The 24,113-nt window shown below is 36.6% G+C and overlaps 2 protein-coding genes across 7 annotated transcripts; one reads left to right on the forward strand and one right to left on the reverse strand.

The window, feature by feature from the left end:
* Positions 1–4,788: 4,788 nt before the first annotated feature.
* On the forward strand, positions 4,789–7,822 carry LOC131652229 (uncharacterized). Of its 5 annotated transcripts, none has more exons than XR_009298640.1 (5): positions 4,799–5,282; positions 5,363–5,527; positions 5,789–5,893; positions 6,108–6,268; positions 6,638–7,822. XR_009298640.1 is itself a non-coding variant. In XM_058922036.1 (3 exons), exons 1-3 carry the CDS (start codon positions 4,947–4,949, stop codon positions 5,828–5,830), a joined length of 543 nt encoding a protein of 180 aa, XP_058778019.1. In that variant the 5' UTR covers positions 4,800–4,946; the 3' UTR covers positions 5,831–5,969. The 5 variants fall into 5 exon arrangements, 2 of the variants coding, with proteins under 2 accessions (XP_058778019.1, XP_058778020.1); XR_009298639.1 differs by having other exon boundaries at positions 6,139–6,268; XR_009298641.1 differs by lacking the exon at positions 5,789–5,893 and having other exon boundaries at positions 4,789–5,282.
* Positions 7,823–13,420: 5,598 nt separating this feature from the next.
* Positions 13,421–15,396, reverse strand: LOC131652228 (uncharacterized). 2 transcript variants are annotated; one of them, XR_009298638.1, is made up of 3 exons: positions 15,313–15,396; positions 14,640–15,233; positions 13,421–14,544 (listed from the first exon to the last, which is right to left on the reverse strand). XR_009298638.1 is itself a non-coding variant. In XM_058922035.1 (2 exons), the coding sequence occupies exons 1-2, from the start codon at positions 15,317–15,319 to the stop codon at positions 14,656–14,658; spliced, it is 585 nt and encodes a 194-aa protein (XP_058778018.1). In that variant the 5' UTR covers positions 15,320–15,390; the 3' UTR covers positions 13,421–14,655. The 2 variants fall into 2 exon arrangements, 1 of the variants encoding a protein (XP_058778018.1); XM_058922035.1 differs by having other exon boundaries at positions 13,421–15,233; positions 15,313–15,390.
* Between the last annotated feature and the right edge of the window lie 8,717 nt (positions 15,397–24,113).

The following is a 24,113-nucleotide window of genomic DNA, read 5'->3' on the forward strand; positions in this document are numbered from 1 at the left end:
TCTTTGAAGCATCAGATTCGTATTAGTGCGTTTGAACAAAATTAGAATTTTCAATCTCACTTTAAATACGCGGTAGTCATAGTGATTCATTTACCTATATGAGGTTCAGATAAAGATAAAGTTAGATAGTAATTAAAATTGTGTTTAAATAACACTGTTTAATATATTATATTAGGTAAAATATTTATTTTTGGTCTCTTAACTATACATTTGAATTTAGATTTGATATTTTAATTTTTTTACGTGTTATCTTGATCCTTTAATTTAGATTTGATATTTTTGGTCTCTAATTAAACAAAATGACTAAAATAAAATATTTTACAACTTAATAGACTAAGGTGACAAAAATATTAAAGGAGTAATCTGAATAATACCAAAGTATTATTATCGTAAAAAAAAAGCCAAAAAGTAAAGGCGACGACAATTTTGTTGTTCATATTCTTCTTACTTTTCACTTATCAATATATTTTGGTTGTAAAATTTTAAATTTAAAAATAAATTTTTTTTTTTTTTGCTTTATAGCACCGGTTTAGTCCGGTTCGGGGGCGAGTTCTGGCATCAAGTGGTTCCATCCCCCTCCCGATCGCAGTTGCAAGGGATCGAACCGTGGTTCTTCCTACCAAATCCAGCGCCCACCACTGGACCAACTAACTTTCTACAATATGGAGCAAATCCGAAAATATCTTTTAAATTATTTTTATTTTTTAAAAAGAGAAAAAAATATAGTGTAAAATATTTTTATACTGTCAATCAATTACGATCATGTTAAGTGTCAAATCACGCTGATATTTTTAAAAAGTTATATGACATGACTGATTGATGAATTTCAATTGAATGGTATTGTAAAATTATTTCACACTGTCAATCCAGTGCCTTTAACATCTTTTAAAAATAACATGGTTGTTTACATTTAGCATTCATTTTTCTTTTTAATTTTTTATAATTATATAATTATTATAATTAATGAATTAATATAGATTTAATTTATCAAACAAAATTTTAAATTAAGGTCGTGTTTGAACCGAACCATATAAAGGATAAAACAAATTATTTTATCAACAAAGACATTTTGATGACTCTTGAGTACGAGTAAAAATAGATTAAGCCGAACTAGATTTTATCAAGCTTCAGTCTGACCTGTTAAATTTTTTAAAGCCTAAGTCTGACCTGCGGCATATCATAGGCTTATTTTTAGACCTGAGTCTGGTCTTTTCAAAGCCCCCGGCCTATTAATCTACATAAAAGTCTGTTTTATTTGAACATTTGTAAATAAGAAATTCAATTAAAGTTTAAATAGAGTAACAAATTCATAAATCAACGAGTCTAAATTCTTATTTGCATTGACTTATTCAAGTTTACCTATTAACATAAGTTTTGTGATACTATTTGTTTGAGAGAATTTATAAAAATAACTTTTGATATTTTTATAAAGTTTTTTCAACACATTTTCCCAAGACTTTCGAGATAACTAAGTTTTATCTTTGTATTTTAATTCAAAATACAAATATAATATAATGATAATAATAAGGAAATTATTTGGATTTATTTAAATAGGCTGACCAGATAGGTTAAATTTTTTTTTTTTATGTTCTATGACCTAATCTTTTTAAATTAAATAGGCTTAAAGAAAAGCCTAAGTCTTTTCTATTTAAAAAAAAAAGATTTGACCTAGTCTGAGCTTATGTAGGCTGGGTCATAAGCCTTTATTATTAGTGTGGCATATTTTAGCCATACTCTAAAAGACATTTCAAAAAAAATATTTTAATAAAATTCATATAAAACAAAATTTGATTTGTATAAGATTATAAAAACACCTTTTTATTCCAAACTTTCACTTTTCCTCTGAGAAATTTGAGTTTTTTTTTTAGGACTAAAGGTTTTCAGAGGACACATAACCAAGCCAACTAGAATGGACTAACTCAGCAAAATTATCATGAATAAGTAAGTGATTATTAAATCTAAATGGTTTTGAGTTTCATAATTTGTTGAAATACTTAATAATAATCGAACAATAACATGAAACATCTCTAAGTAAAGCCCTCTAAGATGCCACACCTCGAAGATCCCATCATTCATTTGATACAAGAATCCTATCTAGCATGCTAGCAACTCCCCCATTGGTTTAGAAGCAGGAAACCTTCCTACCTAAGAGAAGAAATCAATAATATATATATATATATATATATATATATATATATATATATATATATATATATATATATATGTGAGAAATGATGATATTGAAAGTGGAAAATCTACATTATTAAAAAAAAATTACACCTCCAGCCCTCTAACTCAGAGCATAAATAGAGTTGAAGCCTCCAAAAAAAACACAGTCGCAAGAGAAAATTTGTTGGACTTGAGACTTCACACACAAGAGGGGGATAAATTATGTGGTTAATGAAAAGTGATTTTGAAAAACTTTGAAAAATAAAATCAAGGTTTAAAAATATTTTGAAAACTTTAGCAGCAGAAAATAAATTGCAGAAATAAATGAGTTAAGGAAAAAGAGGAACACCAAGAATTATAGAGGTTCAGCCAAAACAAAAGGATCTACTCCTCTCCCCAAAATTTGATCTTGAGAGTTTCTAGTAAATTAGGAGCTTTTAATAGGTGAGACTCACGAACCCCCTTATACAAGGAAATGATGGTTGACCGCCAACCAAATAATACAAAATGATGGATGTGTGTGTTTGCGTATTTTCTTCCAAATAAGCTTAGGAGTGAAGTGGCCAATCTTCCTTCCAGGTGGTGGATTAAAGCAGTTAGTCTTCAATCCACAAACAAGAAACCTTGAACTATTAGTCTTCAAGCTTCTTAAACCTTGAGCTCTGAACCTTATTTTTACACGAGATAACTAATAACCTCTGAGATTTTAACTTCAAGCTGATCTCGAACTTATGAAACTTTTAATATCAGACTAAGCTTTAATGTATCTTGGTTTTAATATCAAGCTAACCAAGAACCTACCAAACTTTTAATACCAAACTGAGCTTGAACTTATGGGATTCTATAACGGGCTAACCTCAAACCTAAATAGGAACTGCATCACTCAATCTCAAACCAGAGCTTTTAACAGGTTTAACTACTAACCCAACTAAATCCCTTAATGGATAATATTCAATCAAGGTGTATATAAAAAATTCTCTTGGTGAAATTAAAATTCTACCCTTTACAGAATTACAATTATATCATCACTCACAAACAGAGTTTTCTCACAAAAGTACTCAAACTGAAATATTAATGAGATAAATTGAAATAAAACTTTAGAGAGAGAGAGAGAGAAAGGGAGAGAGAGAGAGAGAGAGAGATTTGATAAAAACAACTTTTTGGATGAAATAAAATGAGAAAAGAGACCTCTACTTATAGGTTAGAAGTTGGCTCAAAAAGTAATTTTCAATAAATGTATTTTAAAGCAATCTAATAAATTAACACATATTCAAGTTGATTAGAAGTTTAAAATATCATCGTATATAAGTTTATAAAAGGAAGAAAAATGTATCTAGTCGTTACACATCATTAAGACGATATTTTAATCGCTTGTGACTCAATATTGAACTGATCTAATTGATTGGACAAAATCTCTAACCGAACAAAAGGGAAATTGTTGTAAAAATTTGAATTACAAAAGGAAAATGTTCTCCATTGAAAGCACATGAAGGAATGTATTTAATTAAAAGTTTGCAAGACAGAAAAAAAGAAAAAACTTAAGTGAGATTATTCTGCATCAAGATCATCATAAAAGAATAGGTCATGTGATAGTTTGGTTTGGTCATGGATGAAGTGGGGCACTATAAAGTTGATTGTGTCATTGATTACATCTATTTTTCCATTTATGATTTTGCAAGAAGTTATTTATTGTGAGTGTTTGACGGGAATTGTCTGAGCTTTCTATTTCTATAGGTATTTCTTGACATTTGACCTTCCTTTTCTTCTCATTTGATGGTGTCGTTTCAATGATACTCCCATTTATTAGCTTGTACTTCATTGATGGTTGAACAAATATTCCTATTATGATTGTTTCTTCTTTGGACTCTTCATCTCTAAAGTCGTACCATATTTCTTCCAAAAATTTTGTAACTAGATTTCCATATAGAAGGAATGAGTTTTTTTTCTTGCTTTAAATCATGTAGTCAATTACTTGTTGTGTCCGTTTACCTTAAATTTGTTTTCTATCAACCATATTATATCAATTTGGGTTAAGAGACCAAAGTTGTCTCTTTTAGGAAAAAGGATGTGAATTATTACCTAGTAAGTCATTTGAATTTATATTTTCTCTGGTCTTTACCATAATAATTTTTTAATTTATTAAATAAAAAATAAATTTAGAGAAAATTACAGTCACTTCCTTTAAAATTTAAGATTTGTTAAAATGACACAGACATTTTTTTAGCTTGAAAATATATTAATCTTTACTAAATTTATATGCACCAATAAAAGTTTTTAGTAACAAAAAAAATCAGATAAATAAATTTGTTTACAGGAGATAAATATAATTTATACTTATTATTTTTAGTTACCACTAAAAATTAAAGGAAAGTGTTAATGTCATTTTAATATACATCATAAAATATTAGTGTATATTTAAAAGCTGAAGAGAGTATAATGCCATTTTAAATCTTAGGGGAGATGAGGGAGAAAGGGTAATTTAATACAATTATTTATCTAATAAATTAAAAAAATAAATTTTCTCTTTTAAAATTAATAATTAATTTTGAAATATTTTACTGTTTTCTATTGGAATACGTATTCTTTACCAAAAACCAGCTACGTATACGAAATCCACGGTTTTCCAAAGCCCATAGTTTCATGAAACTTTCCTACTCCACTATTCTGCCAACACTGTTTTTCTATCACTTTCTCTTCAGTCCCTCTCTATAAAATTCCAGTACTCATCCTCCAACCCCACTTTGGCCCTTTCTATAGAGATCAAAACAACAAACATCATGGTAGGACATTTGATAACAACCAAACCAAGTCGAAGCGACGAGGTCTTAGATGCCTATGAACAAATCAGAATCACAAATCAAATCAAAGCTCAATTCGACGCTTTAACACCTAAACGACCCATCAAACCCAACCGAAGCGAACCCGAAACACAAGACCCCGTCAACTTGTCCACTCTCTCTTCACACAACATACCAGAGCTTGAAAAGCTTCAATCTCTTCAATCTAACTCTCAAGGTTTTTCTTCCTCGCAGGGAGTAGTGGATGGACAAGATGAATTTGTGGAAACTCAGTATTACAAGGAGTTGTTGTCGATTAACAAACAGCATCATGCGGTTCGTGATTTTAGTATGTTTCTATGTTTGTTTTTTGTTTTTTGTTTTGGTTTTATTTGTAATTGTTTTTGGTAATACAGACAGGAAGTGGGTTTATAAAAGCGGTTAGAGAAGGAGGTGAAAGTGGATATGAGATTCAGTTACCTGTAAGCCATGTTGATGTTGGTGAAACACAAATTAGAGGCTATAAAAGTAACCCTGCCACAAATGACTGGGTTCCCAACCTTGATCAACAACATCATCAGGTATATACGAGTACGAGACACCTGAGTCAACAAAAACTATATAGCATAGACACTTTCGGTGTCCGAAATTATTGACACTTTTGATTATTTTTAATTTATTTATTTTTGTAAAATTATTGTTGATATCGACTATGTCATTACGACTGTGTCATTAAGTATTAGAGTGGTGTTTGGTGTCTGTTTTTTTAAACCAAAAGTTCAATTATTTGGTCTGATTATAGTTAGAGATAAGAGATCTTTACTAATTTAATTTTGTGGCAGGATTTCATCTCGTTGAAGCCGAACAGGAGCGAGAGCTCCTAGATCTGTCTAGCTCTGTTTGGTGTTTGGTGTTTGGTTGTTGGAGATGGTCACAGTTGTAATTTGGTGGGTGGGACTACAATTTTTGTTGTAGGACTATTCTGCTATTTTTTTAGATTAAAAAAAATCATTTTTTGGAAAATGCTACTTTTTCTTCCCTCATTAAAGCTATGTTTAGACTTCCCTCTCTCTCTTCTTCTACCTCAAAACATGTTGTAATCTAATAATAATAACTACAATCTGCTTTCCTCAAACTAAACCTCTCTTTCTTCTACCTCAGTCTTCTTCAACCTCTTTTTCTACATGACTAGGCCGTTGGAGAAAATAATGGACATCAACGACACCAAGGAGTTATGGAAGGTGGCGGTCAGAGTAGCCCATAAATGGAATGTAGTTTCCAACAATAAGGAACACTTTGAGATGATATTTTTCGACAAAGAGGTAACTTTCGCTTTCAAGTAAATCTACTTATTATTTAAGTTGTGTGTGTGTTTCATTTTTGGGTTTTAAGCTTTTTGTTGAACACTCTTTGTTTTTCATCTTTGGGTTTTAGAATTTTTTTAGAACATTCAAAAGCTTTTTTGTTGAACTGTGTAGTGATTTTTTTTTTGTTGAACTGTAAAGCAGAAAAGAAGATTTATTGGTTTTTTGTTGAACTACAGGTGTTTAGTTTTTTTTGTTGAATATTAAAAAGATTTATTGTTAAACATTAAATACAGCTTTTGTTGAACATTACAAATATTTTTCCTTTAAATAGTTCATGATATGCATGTGTTATATCTTTGCGTGTAACATTTTATATATTGCCAGGGGTGTGATATTCACGTAGTTATTCCAACTACGTACATGGCCGCGTACCATGAGAAGTTTGAAGGGGACCAGACGTACACCGTCTCCAACTTTGCAGTGCAGCCAAATAACTTAGTTTTCAAACCAAACACCCACAAGTTCTTGGTGAAATTCACTGGAGGAACTTCTATGAATGATGTTAACAAACACGACATACCCCTCAAACAACGCACCTTCACCAGTTTCCCTGATATTATGACCGACAACTTTCAGAAGGATGTGCTGATCGGTTAGACTACATTGCGTTATGTTTTTATTTTCGCGTTTTATAGTCATTCATTGTCCTATGTTATTCGTTTTCATCCTTCCCTTAGACATTATTGGCATGGTCAATACTAGTTGGATTGTAGGTATGTCTCCCCAAGTGAAGCGTGTTGGAGAATTTATTCTTACAAAATTCATGACAGGAAACTGGCGGTGGAACGAATGTATTATCATTTAGTAGGTGAACAAAAGGTTTACTACCCCGATCACGCAAGAATGGAAGATATATTGGAAAAGCAAGCGTCATAGAGTCAATGTTCACGGCTTGGTTGGTTGCTAATGGGAAGTACGAAGACGCACGAGAACTCACCTATGGCCAATGTCTCTAAATTTATTTATGAAAAAAAAACAGAACCTGGAAACTGCAGAAAAAGGGCTTCACCATTGGCCGTTTGATATGAGTTTCCCCAACAATAGAAGAATTATTTTACCTTCGATTGATGTTGACTGAGGTTAAGGGACCTTCTACTTATGAAGAAATTTGCAAAGTTGGCAACACAATATGATACTTTTAGGGACCTTCTACTCATACCATTTCTGGCCATAATTCTCTCGGCAATTGTAGTCAAATTATTTTCTACCGCCATATCTTGTCGATATTGATCGACAATTTGATCAGCGTCTTGTTGCCGACCAACTAATACCACTGGTTGGCGTCCCAACCCGACACCTTGGTTCTGTTGAGGTCTAGGAATTTGCTCTTGATGTACTGTTTCCTCTTCTACCACGTCTAACTCTGCTTGAGCCAGTACATTTTGTCTATTTCTCTGAGGTACCTGTCGAATAGGTATTTGAGGTGCCCTAAGAAACTGCACAAACGAGTCAACTGAGTAACCACCTGCCTATTTGATTTAGTTGATTCCTGCATTATATGGTTAAAAACAGTACCCATTTGATTAGTCAACATATTAACTAACTCGTGGTTACTATCATCTATTTGTTGCCTAAGAACCGCTACTGAAGTGTTCGACAACGATACTGCTCTATTCTGATTATTCCTATTCTGAGCGTTTTGTGCAGACCCCTGCAAAAGAGAAACTTATATTCTGACTATTATCTGCTACCAATGTTGTGTTCGATGTCGACTGATATCCCGACATTAAGGAATACGACATTCCATAAAGAGGATCGGCCGTACCAAAACGAGGTATGTTAGGCCTAAAAGGGATCGTTGTCGTCATTGTTGACCCTGGGCTTCCCGGTGGAGGCAAAGGGATAGACGTAACCACTACACCTGTAGTCGACATCGTATTGGCTACATTTGTCAACGAAGGCAAAGTTGTAACTTGTGAAACTATTGGATCTGTAGTCGATAACGTTCCTTATGGTATCTCATCCACATTAGAACCTGACATTCTTAAATTTCTTTGTGGTCTACTATACTGTTTCCCACTTCTAAGTTTCATTCTCACATCAACACATGTCACACTGGGTGTGCCATTTTGTTTACTGTGGAAATTGTAAACAACCGCTAGTCCTCCCAAAGCCTTTAAACTAAGGGTTACCTGCAGAATCGACTAGTTGATTCTAAGACACGTGCTAATGTAACTAAAGTGTGGCTTGCTTAATTCGACAGAACCTTGACTCCAAGAGAAAAATGGTTCCTCCCGAGAGTTTAAGTAAGCCAATTTTTTCATAAAAGATAGACTAAAGGTAACTCGTGACCAATAGAAAGTTAAGTGATAACATTCAAAAAAGATACACTGCAAATGCATCTGTGGTGAATTCCATTATCGTAACGAAACCACAATCGACAGGGTATATAACGAAGTAAAAAGATAGTTCAAACGTAAACGAAAGTAAAACAAAGCGTTCAACAGGAACGAATGGTAAATATGGAAATTGCATTGAAGTAAAAATGGTGATTCACGTATATTAGCACACTTGAAACTCTTTTTTACTCGTGCTGGGATTATGAAGTTTTTTCAAGTGATTTTAGTACAAATGAACACCCCGGAGTCCTTAGTGGAATCTCCTATTTATAATACAATAAAATAACTGCCTACAAGTTTCGTAACTACTCAGAAACCGCCTATAAGCCAAAACAACTGGCTGCACGATCCCACGCAACTGCCCCCCATGTCTCTGGCGCTTATTTTGAGAGCCAAATCTTTGCTAACCGCTTGAGTTTGAATTTTAAATTAGTCCGCTTGAATCTTTCTTTCAACGCTAACCCTTAACACAAACCCCGTCACAGAAATCTTCTAAGTTTCAATCCTCCTTCATGGTCGACAAAACTGAAGTCGACGTTCTATCCCAGTTATGTCGACTTCCTCTCGTTGACAACCTAAACCCATTATTCTTTTGTCATCCTTCTAAGCTCCCTTGAAGACTCAATTTGTAGGACCCAACTCCTTGATTTGTGAGCCTTCTCCCTTAATTGCACTATCAACATCCCTTACTAGATTTCTCCCTTAACAGTAACCCTGAAGTACTCAGTGAACTGAGAAACTCAGGTGTGAGGATATCGACTACATTGGTGTCATGAATTTCAGACCTATCGACAATGTTTGAGCTGTAGTAATCCTTGATCACCCTTAAATGAAAAAAATGTGAACAAGAGAGTGTAATAATTTAAATATGGATTTAGAAGGTGTGAGAATATGATGAATACCTGACATCACATCAAGGACGTGACTGTTGATTTGATCAACAACTTCTAATGTAGAAGCATGTATCGTGCGACTTTTGAGATAGTTGTTAGATTGATAATTTTGTATAAAATCAGATAAGTACTATTGACGATGGCAACGATTGGGTCGTTGAGTCATGGAAACTATTATCTAATGGTCTGCTTCATGAACAAAGACAATTAGCTCACAATGCAGGTTGTACCCATCTATGAATTGAAATTGCTTCATGAATTAATACTGGGTCCTGAATTAATACACAAGGAATTGTTGCCAATTATATTATTCTTTTTTATTACCTTTCAAATTTATTTCACACGCTTCACAATATATGTCACAGTAGTAGAATTAGTTTTCTAATTTAGTTATGTAGTAAAATATTTTACTTTTTTAGTGCCTATAAAACTGCAGTTGTTACACTTTGTTGAGTTCTACTTTTTTAGTACGAATTTAATGCTGTTGTGTTTCGTTTTGTACTATCAATTGGGACAAATTTGGTGCTGACTGAAGAGCAGTTGCTGAATTTGACATTAACTGAGATTGAAAAACTACTGCAAGCAAATCGAAGAAGCCTCACCGACTTTAAACCAATTTCATATCCTGACGGGTACGTTCTACAACAATTAGGCAACATGCTAATATACGATGAACGAAGTTATGATGTGTCTACAATGAGAACCGAATTCACATCCCTTTTCAATGCTCTAACAGGTTTGTGATTATCAAATATATATCACTTGCCTCATCTGTTATATCAGTCTCATTGTGAATTCTTGCTAATTTTTTCGTAGATGAGCAAAGGACAATATTTGATAAAATTATGGCGTCTGTCCAAGCTCAAAAGGGTGGTGTGTTCTTCCTACATGGTTACGGTGGAACCGGTAAAACATACATGTGGAGAACACTTGCAAGTGCATTGAGGTCCAAACATGATATATGTTTAACCGTTGCAACGAGTGGAATAGATTCTCTATTATTGCCTGGTGGTAGAACTGCACATTCTAAATTCAAGATACCTGTGCCAACAATGGAAAACTCTACCTGCAAAATTGATTATGATGATGACGTTGCAGAGCTTCTAAGACAGACAAAGCTTATTATATGGGATGAAGAACCAATGGCACACAAGCATGCTTTTGAAGCATTCGACCGAACTTTGAAGGATGTTATGAGTACGTACAGTAATTCAAAGGAAATCTTTGGTGGAAAGGTAGTTGTATTCGGTGGTGATTTTAGACAGGTTTTGCCATTGTTCTTAGAGGAATTCATTCTGATATCGTACACTATGCGATACATGCTTCATACATATGGCGCTCGGTTGGAGTTTTAACTTTGACACATAACACGCGACTGCAATCCGGCCTAAATGAACTTGAAAAGAAGGAAATAACAGAATTCTCAAAGCGGCTGTTGGAAATTGGTGAAGGAAAAATTTCTGAGCCAAATGATGGATTTTTCGACATTGAGTTGCCACCAGAACTTTTGATCACGGATTACAGCGACTCAATCGTTGCCATCGTCAATAGTACTTACCTTGATTTTATACAAAAATACCAATCTAACGACTATCTCAAAAGTCGCGCGATACTTGCTTCTACATTAGAAATTGTTAATCAAATCAACAGTCACGTCCTTGATTTGATGCCAGGTATTCATCATATTTCCACACCTTCTAAATCCATATTTAAATTATTACACTCCTTATTGTTCACGTTTTTTTCATTTAGGGGTGATCAAGGATTACTACAGCTCAAACACTGTCAATAGGTCCGAAATTCATGACACCAATGTAGTCGATATCCTCACACCCGAGTTTCTCAGTTCACTGAGTACCTCAGGGCTACCTAACTATTACATTAGGTTGAAGGTAGGAACACCTGTTATGCTTATGCGTAACATAGATCAGTCGGAGGGTTTGTGTAACGGCACTAGGGTGATGATAACTAAGATGACCAACCATGTTATAGAGGAAAAAATAATGGCCGGAAAGGGTTGTGGAAACTTGGTATACATCCCTCGAATGGACATGTCTCCCTCTCAGTCCCCTTGGCCTTTCAAACTTAAACGACGTCAATTCCCAATAGTTGTTTCATATGCAATGACGATCAATAAATCTCAAGGACAATCTATCGATACAGTCGGACTTTATTTGCCAAGAGAGGTATTTACTCATGGCCAAATCTACGTAGCACTATCAAGGGTCACAACCAAGTAAGGAATAAAAATATTGGTATATGATGAAAACGACAAGTTAAAGTCGACTACTACCAATGTAGTTTATAAAAAGGTTTTCAACAATATATAGATGATCCTTATTTAAGGTAATTCAAAGCTTAATTTAACTTTGAGGCAATATTTATGCTTATACCAATTTGAAATGCTAACTCTGGTAATTATTTAAATGTTGTCGGTGCAGCCTAAATCCTCCATTGAACTCTACAACGTTGCCTATATAAATATGCCTCAGGAAACAACTGGACACTAATGTTGGTCATGATAGTACACACTTACTTTTTTTGGTATATATACTTTAAGATATTCATCATTAATCTTCTAAGGACGTGAAAAGTTTTAAGGCCTAAGGACAAGAAAACTCTAACGTACTGTAAGTTCTGAGTGCAATAGATTTTGGTTTTCAAAATATATAAATATCTACCTTATCCAATTACCATCATGACTTAATATATGTAGCAAAGTTTTATAGATAATCTGTTATCATAAACTATCCATTAAAAGTGCAAGGATATCATGTTTTGTTGTTCTTTATTTCTTACACTTATGGAAGTAAATACACATAACATGTTTTTTCCAAGGAAGTAACGTCTAACCTAAATTGAATTCTATCTCCGCATTTGAAGTTGTTGGACTAGCAGAATTCGTCCCATCCATGTCCTAATTTTGTGCGGCGAGGACCTGAAAGGTTTAATGGCGACATCAATTTATTCTTCCCATTGCCACTACACATCACAATAAATTAATATCCATACTCTCTTAGTACGGTCGCGAAAGCCTCTTGCAATTTCTACAAAACGAAAAAAATTTAGTTTTTGGTTTTACATGTTGGTGACGTACAAATTGAAAGAAATGGCTGGATGAGCACTCAACTAATTTAGGCAGATCTACACTGAAAGAGATCAGATCTATATCAAAAAATATATATCTTTGCCTGAAACAGGTATCTACTATGAAAACGTGGTAAATCTTGGGGTCTCACCACCTCCTTAAATGATAAAATACCATTGTTGTTGTTACCATAATACCCAACTGTCAATACTACATCAGAAGGTAGTTTGTAATACGATTCCATACAAGGCCACCCATTAATAACGAGCGGATGAAACTCAATTTGGTTTATATATCAGTTCATGGTGTACACTTTGGTTATTCATTATTGTCCAATACTTGGAAATTAGGTCTCCGTGCGTTTTCACAAAATATGGTTGAATCTCTGGATATGACTGAAAAAATGAATGATACAAATTATTATATTTGAAGAACAAAAATATGCGTATAACAATCTCTAAACACCATGAATTTAACCAAAAACAAAAACAGAAACATAAGGACAAAATATGCTTGCAAGGAATTGTACTTTATATGTGATAAAACGTGAAAGCAGCATGTGAGCTTTGTATGTCCTTGAGCAATAAATAGAATGTCACACACTATGTAATATTGCTAAGTCATTATTGATAAGGTTAAATTGCATCACTTCTCCATCTACAAATTTATAAACCCATGCCGTTTAGAGTCCGTTCAAAATGGAGCTTTGTGGCATTCTCAAACACTCTGAAATGATAGATTATTTTATAATCGCCAAGATATCCTCACAGGTTCAGTTTCTGTTTTTGGTTAAATTCATGGTGTTTAGAGATTGTTATACGCATATTTTTGTTCTTCAAATATAATTATTTGTATCATTCATTTTTTCAGTCATATCCAGAGATTCAACCATATTTTGTGAAAACGCACAGAGACCAAATTTCCAAGTATTGGACAATAATGAATAACCAAAGTGTACACCATGAACTGATATATAAACCAAATTGAGTTTCATCCGCTCGTTATTAATGGGTGGCCTTGTATGGAATCGTATTACAAACTACCTTCTGATGTAGTATTGACAGTTGGGTATTATGGTAACAACAACTATGGTATTTTATCATTTAAGGAGGTGGTGAGACCCCAAGATTTACCACGTTTTCATAGTAGATACCTGTTTCAGGCAAAGATATATATTTTTTGATATAGATCTGATCTCTTTCAGTGTAGATCTGCCTAAATTAGTTGAGTGCTCATCCAGCCATTTCTTTCAATTTGTGCGTCACCAACATGTAAAACCAAAAACTAAATTTTTTTGTTTTGTAGAAATTGCAAGAGGCTTTCGCGACCGTACTAAGAGAGTATGGATATTAATTTATTGTGATGTGTAGTGGCAATGGGAAGAATAAATTGATGTCGCCATTAAACATTTCAGGTCCTCGCCGCACAAAATTAGGACATGGATGGGACGAATTCTGCTAGTCCAACAACTTCAAATGCGGAGATAGAATTCAATTTAGGTTAGACGTTACTTCCTTGGAAAAAACATGTTATGTGTATTTACTTCCATAAGTGTAAGAAATAAAGAACAACAAAACATGATATCCTTGCACTTTTAATGGATAGTTTATGATAACAGGTTATCAATAAAATTTTGCTATATATATTAAGTCATGATGGTAATTGGATAAGGTAGATATTTATATATTTTGAAAACCAAAATCTATTGCACTCAGAACTTACAGTACGTTAGAGTTTTCTTGCCCTTAGGCCTTAAAACTTTTCACGTCCTTAGAAGATTAATGATGAATATCTTAGAGTACATATACCAAAAAAAGTAAGTGTGTACTATCATGACCAACATTAGTGTCCAGTTGTTTCCTAAGGCATATTTACATAGGCAACATTGTAGAGTTCAATGGAGGATTTAGGCTGCACTGACAACATTTAAATAATTACCAGAGTTAGCATTTCGAATTGGTATAAGCATAAATATTGCCTCAAAGTTAAATTAAGCTTTGAATTACCTTAAATAAGGATCATCTATATATTGTTGAAAACCTTTTTATACACTACGTTGGTAGTAGTCGACTTTAACTTGTCGTTTTCATCATATACCAATATTTTTATTCCTTGCTTGGTTGTGACCCTAGATAGTGCTACGTAGATTTGGCCATGAGTAAATACCTCTCTTGGCAAATAAAGTCCGACTGTATCCATAGATTGTCCTTGAGATTTATTGATCGTCATTGCATATGAAACAACTATTGGGAATCGACGTCGTTTAAGTTTGAAAGGCCAAGGGGACTGAGAGGGAGACATGTCCATTCGAGGGATGTATACCAAGTTTCCATAACCCTTTCCGGACATTATTTTTTCCTCTATAACATGGTTGCTCATCTTAGTTATCATCACCCTAGTGTCGTTACACAAACCCTCCGACTGATCTATGTTACGCATAAGCATAACAGGTGTTCCTACCTTCAACCTAATGTGATAGTTAGGTAACCCTGAGGTACTCATTGAACTGAGAAACTCGGGTGTGAGGATATCGACTACATTGGTGTCATGAATTTCGGACCTATTGACAGTGTTTGAGCTGTAGTAATCCTTGATCACCCCTAAATGAAAAAAACGTGAACAATAAGAAGTGTAATAATTTAAATATGGATTTAGAAGGTGTGGAAATATGATGAATACCTGGCATCAAATCAAGGACGTGACTGTTGATTTGATGAACAACTTCTAATGTAGAAGCAAGTATCGTGCGAATTTTGACATAGTTGCTAGATTGGTAATTTTGTATAAAATCAGGGTAAGTACTATTGACGATGGCAATGATAGGGTCGTTGTAATCCGTGATCAAAAGTTTTGGTGGCAACTCAATGTCAAGAAATCCATCATTTGGCTCAGATAGTTTTCCTTCACCAATTTGCAACAGCCACTTTGAGAAGTCTTCTATTTCCTTCTTTTCATGTTCACTTGGGCCGGATTGTAGTCGCATGTTATGTGTCAAAGTTAAAACTTCAACCGACTGCCATATGGAAGAAGCATTTATCGCAGAGTGTACGATATCATAACGAGTTCCTCTAGGAACAACGGGCAAAATCTGTCTAAAATCACCACCGAATACAACTACCTTTCCACCAAAGATTTCCTTTGAATTACTGTACGTACTCATGACATCCTTCAAAGTTCGGTCGAGTGCTTCAAAAGCATGCTTGTGTGCCATGGGTGCTTCATCCCATATAATAAGTTTTGTCTGTCTTAGATGCTCTGCAACGTCATCATCTTAGTTAATTTTGCAGGTAGAATTTTCCATTGTTGGCACAGGTAACTTGAATTTAGAATGTGCAGTTCTACCACCAGATAATAATAGAGAAGCTATTCCACTTGTTGCAACGGTTAAACATATATCATGTTTGGGCCTCAATGCACTTGCAAGTGTTCTCCACATGTATGTTTTACCAGTTCCACCGTAACCATGTAAGAAGAACACACTACCCTTTTGAGCGTGGACAGGCGCTGTAATTTTATCAAATATTGTCCTTTGCTCATCTACGAAAAAATTAGCAAGAATTCACAATGAGACTGATATAACAGATAAGGCAAGTGATATATATTTGATAATCACAAACCTTTTAGAGCATTGAAAAGGGGTGTGAATTCGGTTCTCATAATAGATATATCATAACTTCGTTCATCATATATTAGCCTGTTGCCTAATTGTTGTATGTAATATCCCGATCCTTCGACACCGATAATTATCATTTAAATGAGCAAATGGTAATTAGAGAGAAAGCATTGGTCTTGTTCTCTATTAATCTAAAGAATGATTAATAACAAGAAAGCTGGTGGGTTAGTTAGAATCCAACTAAGTGGCATCTTGGTAATTATCACTTAGTTGGAGGGCATGATGGACTATAAGCATTGCTTGCATGGAACTTAAGGCATTGTTTGGTAGTAGCTTTTCCAAAATCAGAATTTATGAGGGAGAGAGCTTAGAAGCATAGAAAGAAAGGAGAACTCAAGTTCATCATTTTCCATTTTCGCAACCCATGATACAGCTCCACTAAATCAGGTATATCTCTCAACTCGTAACTCCGATCGTAACGATTCTGGTCCCATTGGAAAGCTAACGAATTTCTCTTCGATTTACACCTATGGTTCGCGTTCATAGCTTCTGTTTCGGAGGAGAAAACTGACCTTGAAGTTGTGTCAGTGATGCTGAAGTGGGTACAAGTGTGATTACGGGTTTGATGAGGATATAGTGGAACTTTAGCTATGGTGGGAGTGCAATGGCAGCAAGAACATGATCTCAACCTCCATTTTAGCAAGGTGAGTCCTTTAGATAGAACTTGGGTAGGATTTGGGGAAGAATGCATGTCAAGGGTTTAGATTGAGATAAACATATTGCATGCTTGATTTAATGCTTAGATTGTGTTTTATGTATGTAATGTGTACATTAGATCACTATTGCATGTTGGAAATTCGTTCAGAATTGAATCATGATGATTGGAATTGATATAGGACAATTGGGACTGGTTTAGAGCTCCTAAAAATGCAGAAAAATAGTTCTGGTTCAGTGTAACCGGTTACGGTTGTTGGTGTAACCGGTTACGCTACTGAAAATGCAATTCTGGGCTGTTTTTCGTGCCCGTAACCGGTTACGGATTTGGCGCAACCCGTTACGCTGGGTTAAAAGTGAAAAATTAGCAAACTTTAGAAAGTCATAACTTCCGGCTCGGGTATCGGAATTGCGCAAACTTTATATCGTTGGAAAGCTAGCGACGTGTACTTTCTAATTAAATAGGTCCCCAAACCAGAATTATTAATTTAATAATAGTGGAGCCCCACTTAGTGAATCAACGAATTAGTATGGGAACTTATGTCTTTACCAATTGAATAATAATTCTTATGTTAAGCATGGCATAGTTGTTTATTGCTTATTGTGATGTGATATCCATAATTGAGAATGTTATGTCATTATGTTTTATACATTAAAATCTATGGACTCCATCGTTTTGGTTAAACGATTGGATTGATTGCATTGTTTGTGACCTTGACTTTATGTCATATTTTTTGTATGCTTGAATCGAAGTGGCCGGCAGGCTAGATTGGGGCGTTGCTCTGACCGTGTAGTCTATGAGCCCTCCCGGACCGTGTAGTCCAATGGAATAACCCGTTCATGTGTATTGTTCGATATGGTGTGCATCTGAGCTACCGTTGCAGTGTGCTCGTGAGTTTCCGTACGGGGTTTTACTCACTTGGCGTTAACACACGTGCGTGCTCGGTATGGTGGGGTTATGCGGCTATGTAGGCTAATGCATAATGTGATAACTCACCTCTAGTATAGTCACGTAGACTAATACTAGGCTTTCGCCCGATGGGCTCAGGCGTCAAGGTGGCGGTTTGTACTCGGCGTAACTCACTAGCGTGAAGGAGGTTAACGGGATAATGACGCCAATTAGGCCAGGTCATGGTACGACCATTTAGGCTTGTGGACTCGTTTAACCATCCTGCAGTGTGCTTGTACAAGTCCCTTGACAAATAGGCAGGAGGTTACTCATCGAGGATGCATTTATTCCATAATCCTAGCCGGGGTTATTTACACTTCTGGATTCCCCGTATGTGGATGCGGGTTTGCATACTTGTTTGCTATACTATGTGTATTGGTGTGAGACAAGTCCAATGGTGGACGAGTCACTTGTTTTCTCCGTACTTGTACCGGATGTGAGGTTGAACCCCGGATCAATGGTGGATTCGGTTTTTGTTGATGCATGTACCCTGTAGTACCGAGTGGACCCATAGGATAGGAGGACTCACTGAGATTTAGTAATCTCACCCCAATCAACTTATATTTTTTTCAGGTGCAGTTTAGTAGTGTTTGGTTAGTAGTAGGTTTGGACTGAAGACTTGGAAGTGGTGATGGCTCAGAGACCTCGTCAGATCTTATTTTCCGCTGTGCAGATCCATTGAAGACACATGTTTTGTAATTATCAATATTATTTCATGTTGTATTTATATGGATCATCTTGTATCTTTGGCTTTTGTATGTACTCAAATACCAATTTTTAACGTCACGTGCATAATATACTAGTCAATTATGTATGGGGTGTTACAGTTGGTATCAGAGCAGGTCGATTCTCAGCCGAGCCATGAGACATCACTAGCAATTCTTTTTCCTCCTCTCAAGTGTGCGTTGCTATCCTGATTTTACTGATACCTCATTCAGTTGTTGAACTTGATCAACTCATCGACTGAGTGCGAGACAGTAGAATTACGGCAGAGCCGCCACGGGGACTCGTAAGACCTGCAAGGTTGTGAACCTAAGTTGTTGGAGTGAGATGAGTAATGGATTGTTTGGACGTTGTAAGTGGATAACATTGGAGTCGTCAAGCTTAAGAGGAGCGTTTGACGTAAAGGAGTAATACCCGAACTACCAAGGTGTGGATGAAGACAGCTAGAACCCCCAGGATTTTGATTGGACGGAGTAAAACTTTCTCTAAGTCTTGGTAATAGCAAGGAAAATCCAAATAGGATTAAGTAGGAGCCTTGTAAGTGAGATTCTCCGAAGGTGTTGAGCTGGGATTTATTAGGATTCAGTACTGATGATGCTGCCGGCGTTAAGTATGACTGATGAGCTGATAGGACAGGATAACCTTTGGAAGTGCGGACACAGAAGTCAGACTTTTTTTATTTATTATTGCAATGGTACGGACAGTAGTTGGATGGACGAAGTATTAGATCCTGAACCAACTTGAAGCACCCTAAGCGAGAGTAGTTTCCTAGTAAGGGTTGGTGGAATGTAAGAGCGTGGTAACTTACGATTGGGCGAAGCTTGAATACCTTGTCGATAGAAGAGGACATGCATTTCCGTTCTTATCATTTTGTATTTAAGTTCTAGAACTACGCTAGATGGAATATGAAATGATGTAGAAGCGTGAAATGCAGTAACCTAAGTTTTGTTAGTTATTGTTCGTCTGACCCCGAGTGAAGCCATAGAACTCCGCTTGGCGTTGGGTGTCAAGGCAAGTAAGGACTAAGATCTATCTGGAACGTCAGCAGGATGATCGCAGTTGCGTCGAATGTTAGGAACTATAGTATTCCTATCTGCACTGAATTATCCTTGGAATCTCATGCATGCGTGGGACGAGCGGGTACGCGCACTGCATGGTGATCCAAAGTTGAACTTCATATCTTCGTGCTTGCCGTTTTGGTTTTCCGAGTTAGTAACCTTGATGTGTAGCACTCTCAGATTTTAGCATCCTGAGGAGTGTGATTCGAAGGATTTGAGGAACGACGAGCCTATTGGAAGCCTGTTCAGACACTTGTCGGTTGTGACTTTAGGATACGCGTGGAGATCATTATACGCCACTGAGGTAGGTTACCTGGATACATGGCCTCGGTTTTGGTCCACCATGTTGGTACTACCAGACGGGTATAATGCCACAGTACCGCTATCGTGCACAAGATGCGTGAGTCATCCTTTTTCCGACGTGTGTGGGACAAAGGTGATCTGAAGCTCGAGGTAGAATTTTGATTTGGCACTTGTGAGATGCAGATCCAAACTCTCATAAGGTATGTGGGATAAGGATCCATACGTCGCGCTCGATAGTAGAGGAATGACTAGACAGACGATGGTGAGATGGATCAAGATCCAATACTATACTTATGGAGACTCTGAATGATCGTGCTCGCGCAAGTTAGAGTCAGATTATACCTTGCAGACGTTCTCGTTTCATGAAGTGTTAAGTTGGCAATTTTGCATGAGTGTCTAGGGTGGGACTCATGTGCGGTCATGATATCCTGGTCAGCATGGTGAGTGGCTATCATGTACCATTGGCGACCGGTGATGGAATATGCAAATTGTATCTTGGATCGGCTCGATGTGTGATGTGTCCGGTAAGGTATTGCTAGATACTCTGAGTAAAGAAATGTGAATCTTGGTAAAGCATGGACATTTGGGTTTGAGAACTTCTAAGGAGTCTATAAGAGAGATGTTCCAAGTGCAAAGTGCAATTTCTTGCATTGTGGCTACACTCCGACTGTTAGAAGCACCGCAATGAAGGATGCAGCCTCCGAGGAAGTCAGAGGTGGAACATACATTAGATGATTGTGTGATTGGAGTGTGGCTATGTGAGGATTTTTATATCAGTAAGTCGCACGAGTTATCAGAGGTGATACTGCGCTAAGAGAATGAAGGTGTATGATTGGGTAGAAGTTGTGTAAAACTGCTAGAGTTATCATGAACTACATTACATCGTGAAGGTTTTGATATACCGGGTGAGCAACAAGATTTGTTGGAATGACACACATAGCAGTTATACACTATGGGAATCAGTGACAAGGACGAACCTCTAAGTTAGTGAGTATTTGGGTTTCAATGTCCTGAGGAAGAAACATGTACCTAGGTTGTGGTAGATGAACTATATGGAATGGAGGAGTAAGTAGAAGCTTGATTCTGGAAAGTACGCAACTTCAAAGAGTAGTAGTCGATGATGGATGTATATGGAGTTCTGGAACGTGTTGTAATTGGATAACTATGGATAAGGAACTGTTGTGTAGTAATGGAAGCTAAGTGAATTATGGATATAATGTGACTCAGAGGATTTCAAGGTGTGTGACTTGTTGGAATCAGAGTAGCGCAACGGATAAAGGAAGGACCGGATAAGCTTGGGAATAAATTTTGTGGATGGCATGCGGTCCGATGTTCGTAGGTCATCAGTCTAGCTTGCGAGTCACAAGGGTTGGACTGAGTATCAGACCGTCGAAATGCTGAAGGCTAGAGAGGGCATTCAGTTGGCGCAAGTTCTTTGTAGTTATGCCTTGTGTACTATGATTGTACAGGAAGACTGGTACGATGGTTACAGGTCGGTTGTTGAATTTCGCGTCTTACTAGTAGAATCTTGTTCGAAGCGGTCGAACGTCAAGGATATAGTTGCAAGACAATTACACCTTCGCGGTCTATGATGACAGTTGTTATGTCTAGACTGAAGTAAGAGTTAAAGTAAGGAGATTCAGTTGTATGAGTAAAGGTAAATTGGAACAATCATCCTAAGACTTTGGGAACCAGAGGTTAAGACCGAGGAATTTGGAGATCACCTAATGACATTGTATGGACTCGAGTGGAGAATAACTTGAAGTGTTATCGCAGAAGCGACGTTGTGGTGGTAATTCTCAAGTGGGAAATAATTCAAGGAGCTGAGTGAATCAGTAATGTTTGTTGAACGAGGGTGAACACACCAAAGAATGAAACGAAGGATATCCGACATGAGTGGATTATTAGAGTTTTTGAAGTTCTGGAGATTCAGTGCAGAGCAGTGAAGGTCAAGGACCCTAGAAGAATCTTTCCCCAGATATGTCAAGACGAAGTATCAGATTAGACGTGTTGCCTGAGAGTTAAGGTTTCTAATCATGTGTAGTGAGATGACCTAAGGACGAATGTAAGTAACATTCTTTCCCCTGATTGGAGAGATACGAAGAGTTGGTTTCGTGGTGAACGGAAGGAATTCGAGGACGAATTCTATTTAAGGGGGGGAGAATGTAATATCCCGATCCTTCGACACCGATAATTATCATTTAAATGAGCTAATGGTAATTAGAGAGAAAGCATTGGTCTTGTTCTCTATTAATCTAAAGAATGATTAATAACAAGAAAGCTAGTGGGTTAGTTAGAATCCAACTAAGTGGCATCTTGGTAATTATCACTTAGTTGGAGGGCATGATGGACTATAAGCATTGCTTGCATGGAACTTAAGGCATTGTTTGGTAGTAGCTTTTCCAAAATCAGAATTTATGAGGGAGAGAGCTTAGAAGCATAGAAAGAAAGGAGAACTCAAGTTCATCATTTTCCATTTTCGCAACCCATGATACAGCTCCACTAAATCAGGTATATCTCTCAACTCGTAACTCCGATCGTAACGATTCTGGTCCCATTGGAAAGCTAACAAATTTCTCTTCGATTTACACCTATGGTTCGCGTTCATAGCTTCTGTTTCGGAGGAGAAAACTGACCTTGAAGTTGTGTCAGTGATGCTGAAGTGGGTACAAGTGTGATTACGGGTTTGATGAGGATATAGTGGAACTTTAGCTATGGTGGGAGTGCAATGGCAGCAAGAACATGATCTCAACCTCCATTTTAGCAAGGTGAGTCCTTTAGATATAACTTGGGTAGGATTTGGGGAAGAATGCATGTCAAGGGTTTAGATTGAGATAAACATATTGCATGCTTGATTTAATGCTTAGATTGTGTTTTATGTATGTAATGTGTACATTAGATCACTATTGCATGTTGGAAATTCGTTCAGAATTGAATCTTGATGATTGGAATTGATATAGGACAATTGGGACTGGTTTAGAGCTCTTAAAAATGCAGAAAAATAGTTCTGGTTCAGTGTAACCGGTTACGGTTGTTGGTGTAACCGGTTACGCTACTGAAAATGCAATTCTGGGCTGTTTTTCGTGCCCGTAACCGGTTACGGATTTGGCGTAACCCGTTACGCTGGGTTAAAAGTGAAAAATCAGCAAACTTTAGAAAGTCATAACTTCCGGCTCGGGTATCGGAATTGCGCAAACTTTATATCGTTGGAAAGCTAGCGACGTGTACTTTCTAATTAAATAGGTCCCCAAACCAGAATTATTAATTTAATAATAGTGGAGCCCCACTTAGTGAATCAACGAATTAGTATGGGAACTTATGTCTTTACCAATTGAATAATAATTCTTTTGTTAAGCATGGCATAGTTGTTTATTGCTTATTGTGATGTGATATCCATAATTGAGAATGTTATGTCATTATGTTTTATACATTAAAATCTATGGACTCCATCGTTTTGGTTAAACGATTGGATTGATTGCATTGTTTGTGACCTTGACTTTATGTCATATTTTTTGTATGCTTGAATCGAAGTGGCCGGCAGGCTAGATTGGGACGTTGCTCTGACCGTGTAGTCTATGAGCCCTCCCGGACCGTGTAGTCCAATGGAATAACCCGTTCATGTGTATTGTTCGATATGGTGTGCATCTGAGCTACCGTTGCAGTGTGCTCGTGAGTTTCCGTACAGGGTTTTACTCACTTGGCGTTAACACACGTGCGTGCTCGGTATGGTGGGGTTATGCGGCTATGTAGGCTAATGCATAATGTGATAACTCACCTCTAGTATAGTCACGTAGACTAATACTAGGCTTTCGCCCGATGGGCTCAGGCGTCAAGGTGGCGGTTTGTACTCGGCGTAACTCACTAGCGTGAAGGAGGTTAACGGGATAATGACGCCAATTAGGCCAGGTCATGGTACGGCCATTTAGGCTTGTGGACTCGTTTAACCATCCTGCAGTGTGCTTGTACAAGTCCCTTGACAAATAGGCAGGAGGTTACTCATCGAGGATGCATTTATTCCATAATCCTAGCCGGGGTTATTTACACTTCTGGATTCCCCGTATGTGGATGCGGGTTTGCATACTTGTTTGCTATACTATGTGTATTGGTGTGAGACAAGTCC

The sequence above is a fragment of the Vicia villosa genome, linkage group LG2 (genome assembly GCF_029867415.1).
Source record: "Vicia villosa cultivar HV-30 ecotype Madison, WI linkage group LG2, Vvil1.0, whole genome shotgun sequence".
In the NCBI taxonomy this organism is placed as follows: domain Eukaryota; kingdom Viridiplantae; phylum Streptophyta; class Magnoliopsida; order Fabales; family Fabaceae; genus Vicia; species Vicia villosa.

Bases quoted from the DNA above. Each gene is read 5' to 3' on its own strand.
- LOC131652229 (XM_058922036.1), top strand. From the start codon at position 4,947: ATGGTAGGACATTTGATAACAACCAAACCAAGTCGAAGCGACGAGGTC. The intron at 5,283-5,362 runs GTTCGTGATTTT...TTGGTAATACAG, and splicing joins TTAACAAACAGCATCATGCG to ACAGGAAGTGGGTTTATAAA. The intron at 5,528-5,788 runs GTATATACGAGT...ATTTTGTGGCAG, and splicing joins TTGATCAACAACATCATCAG to GATTTCATCTCGTTGAAGCC.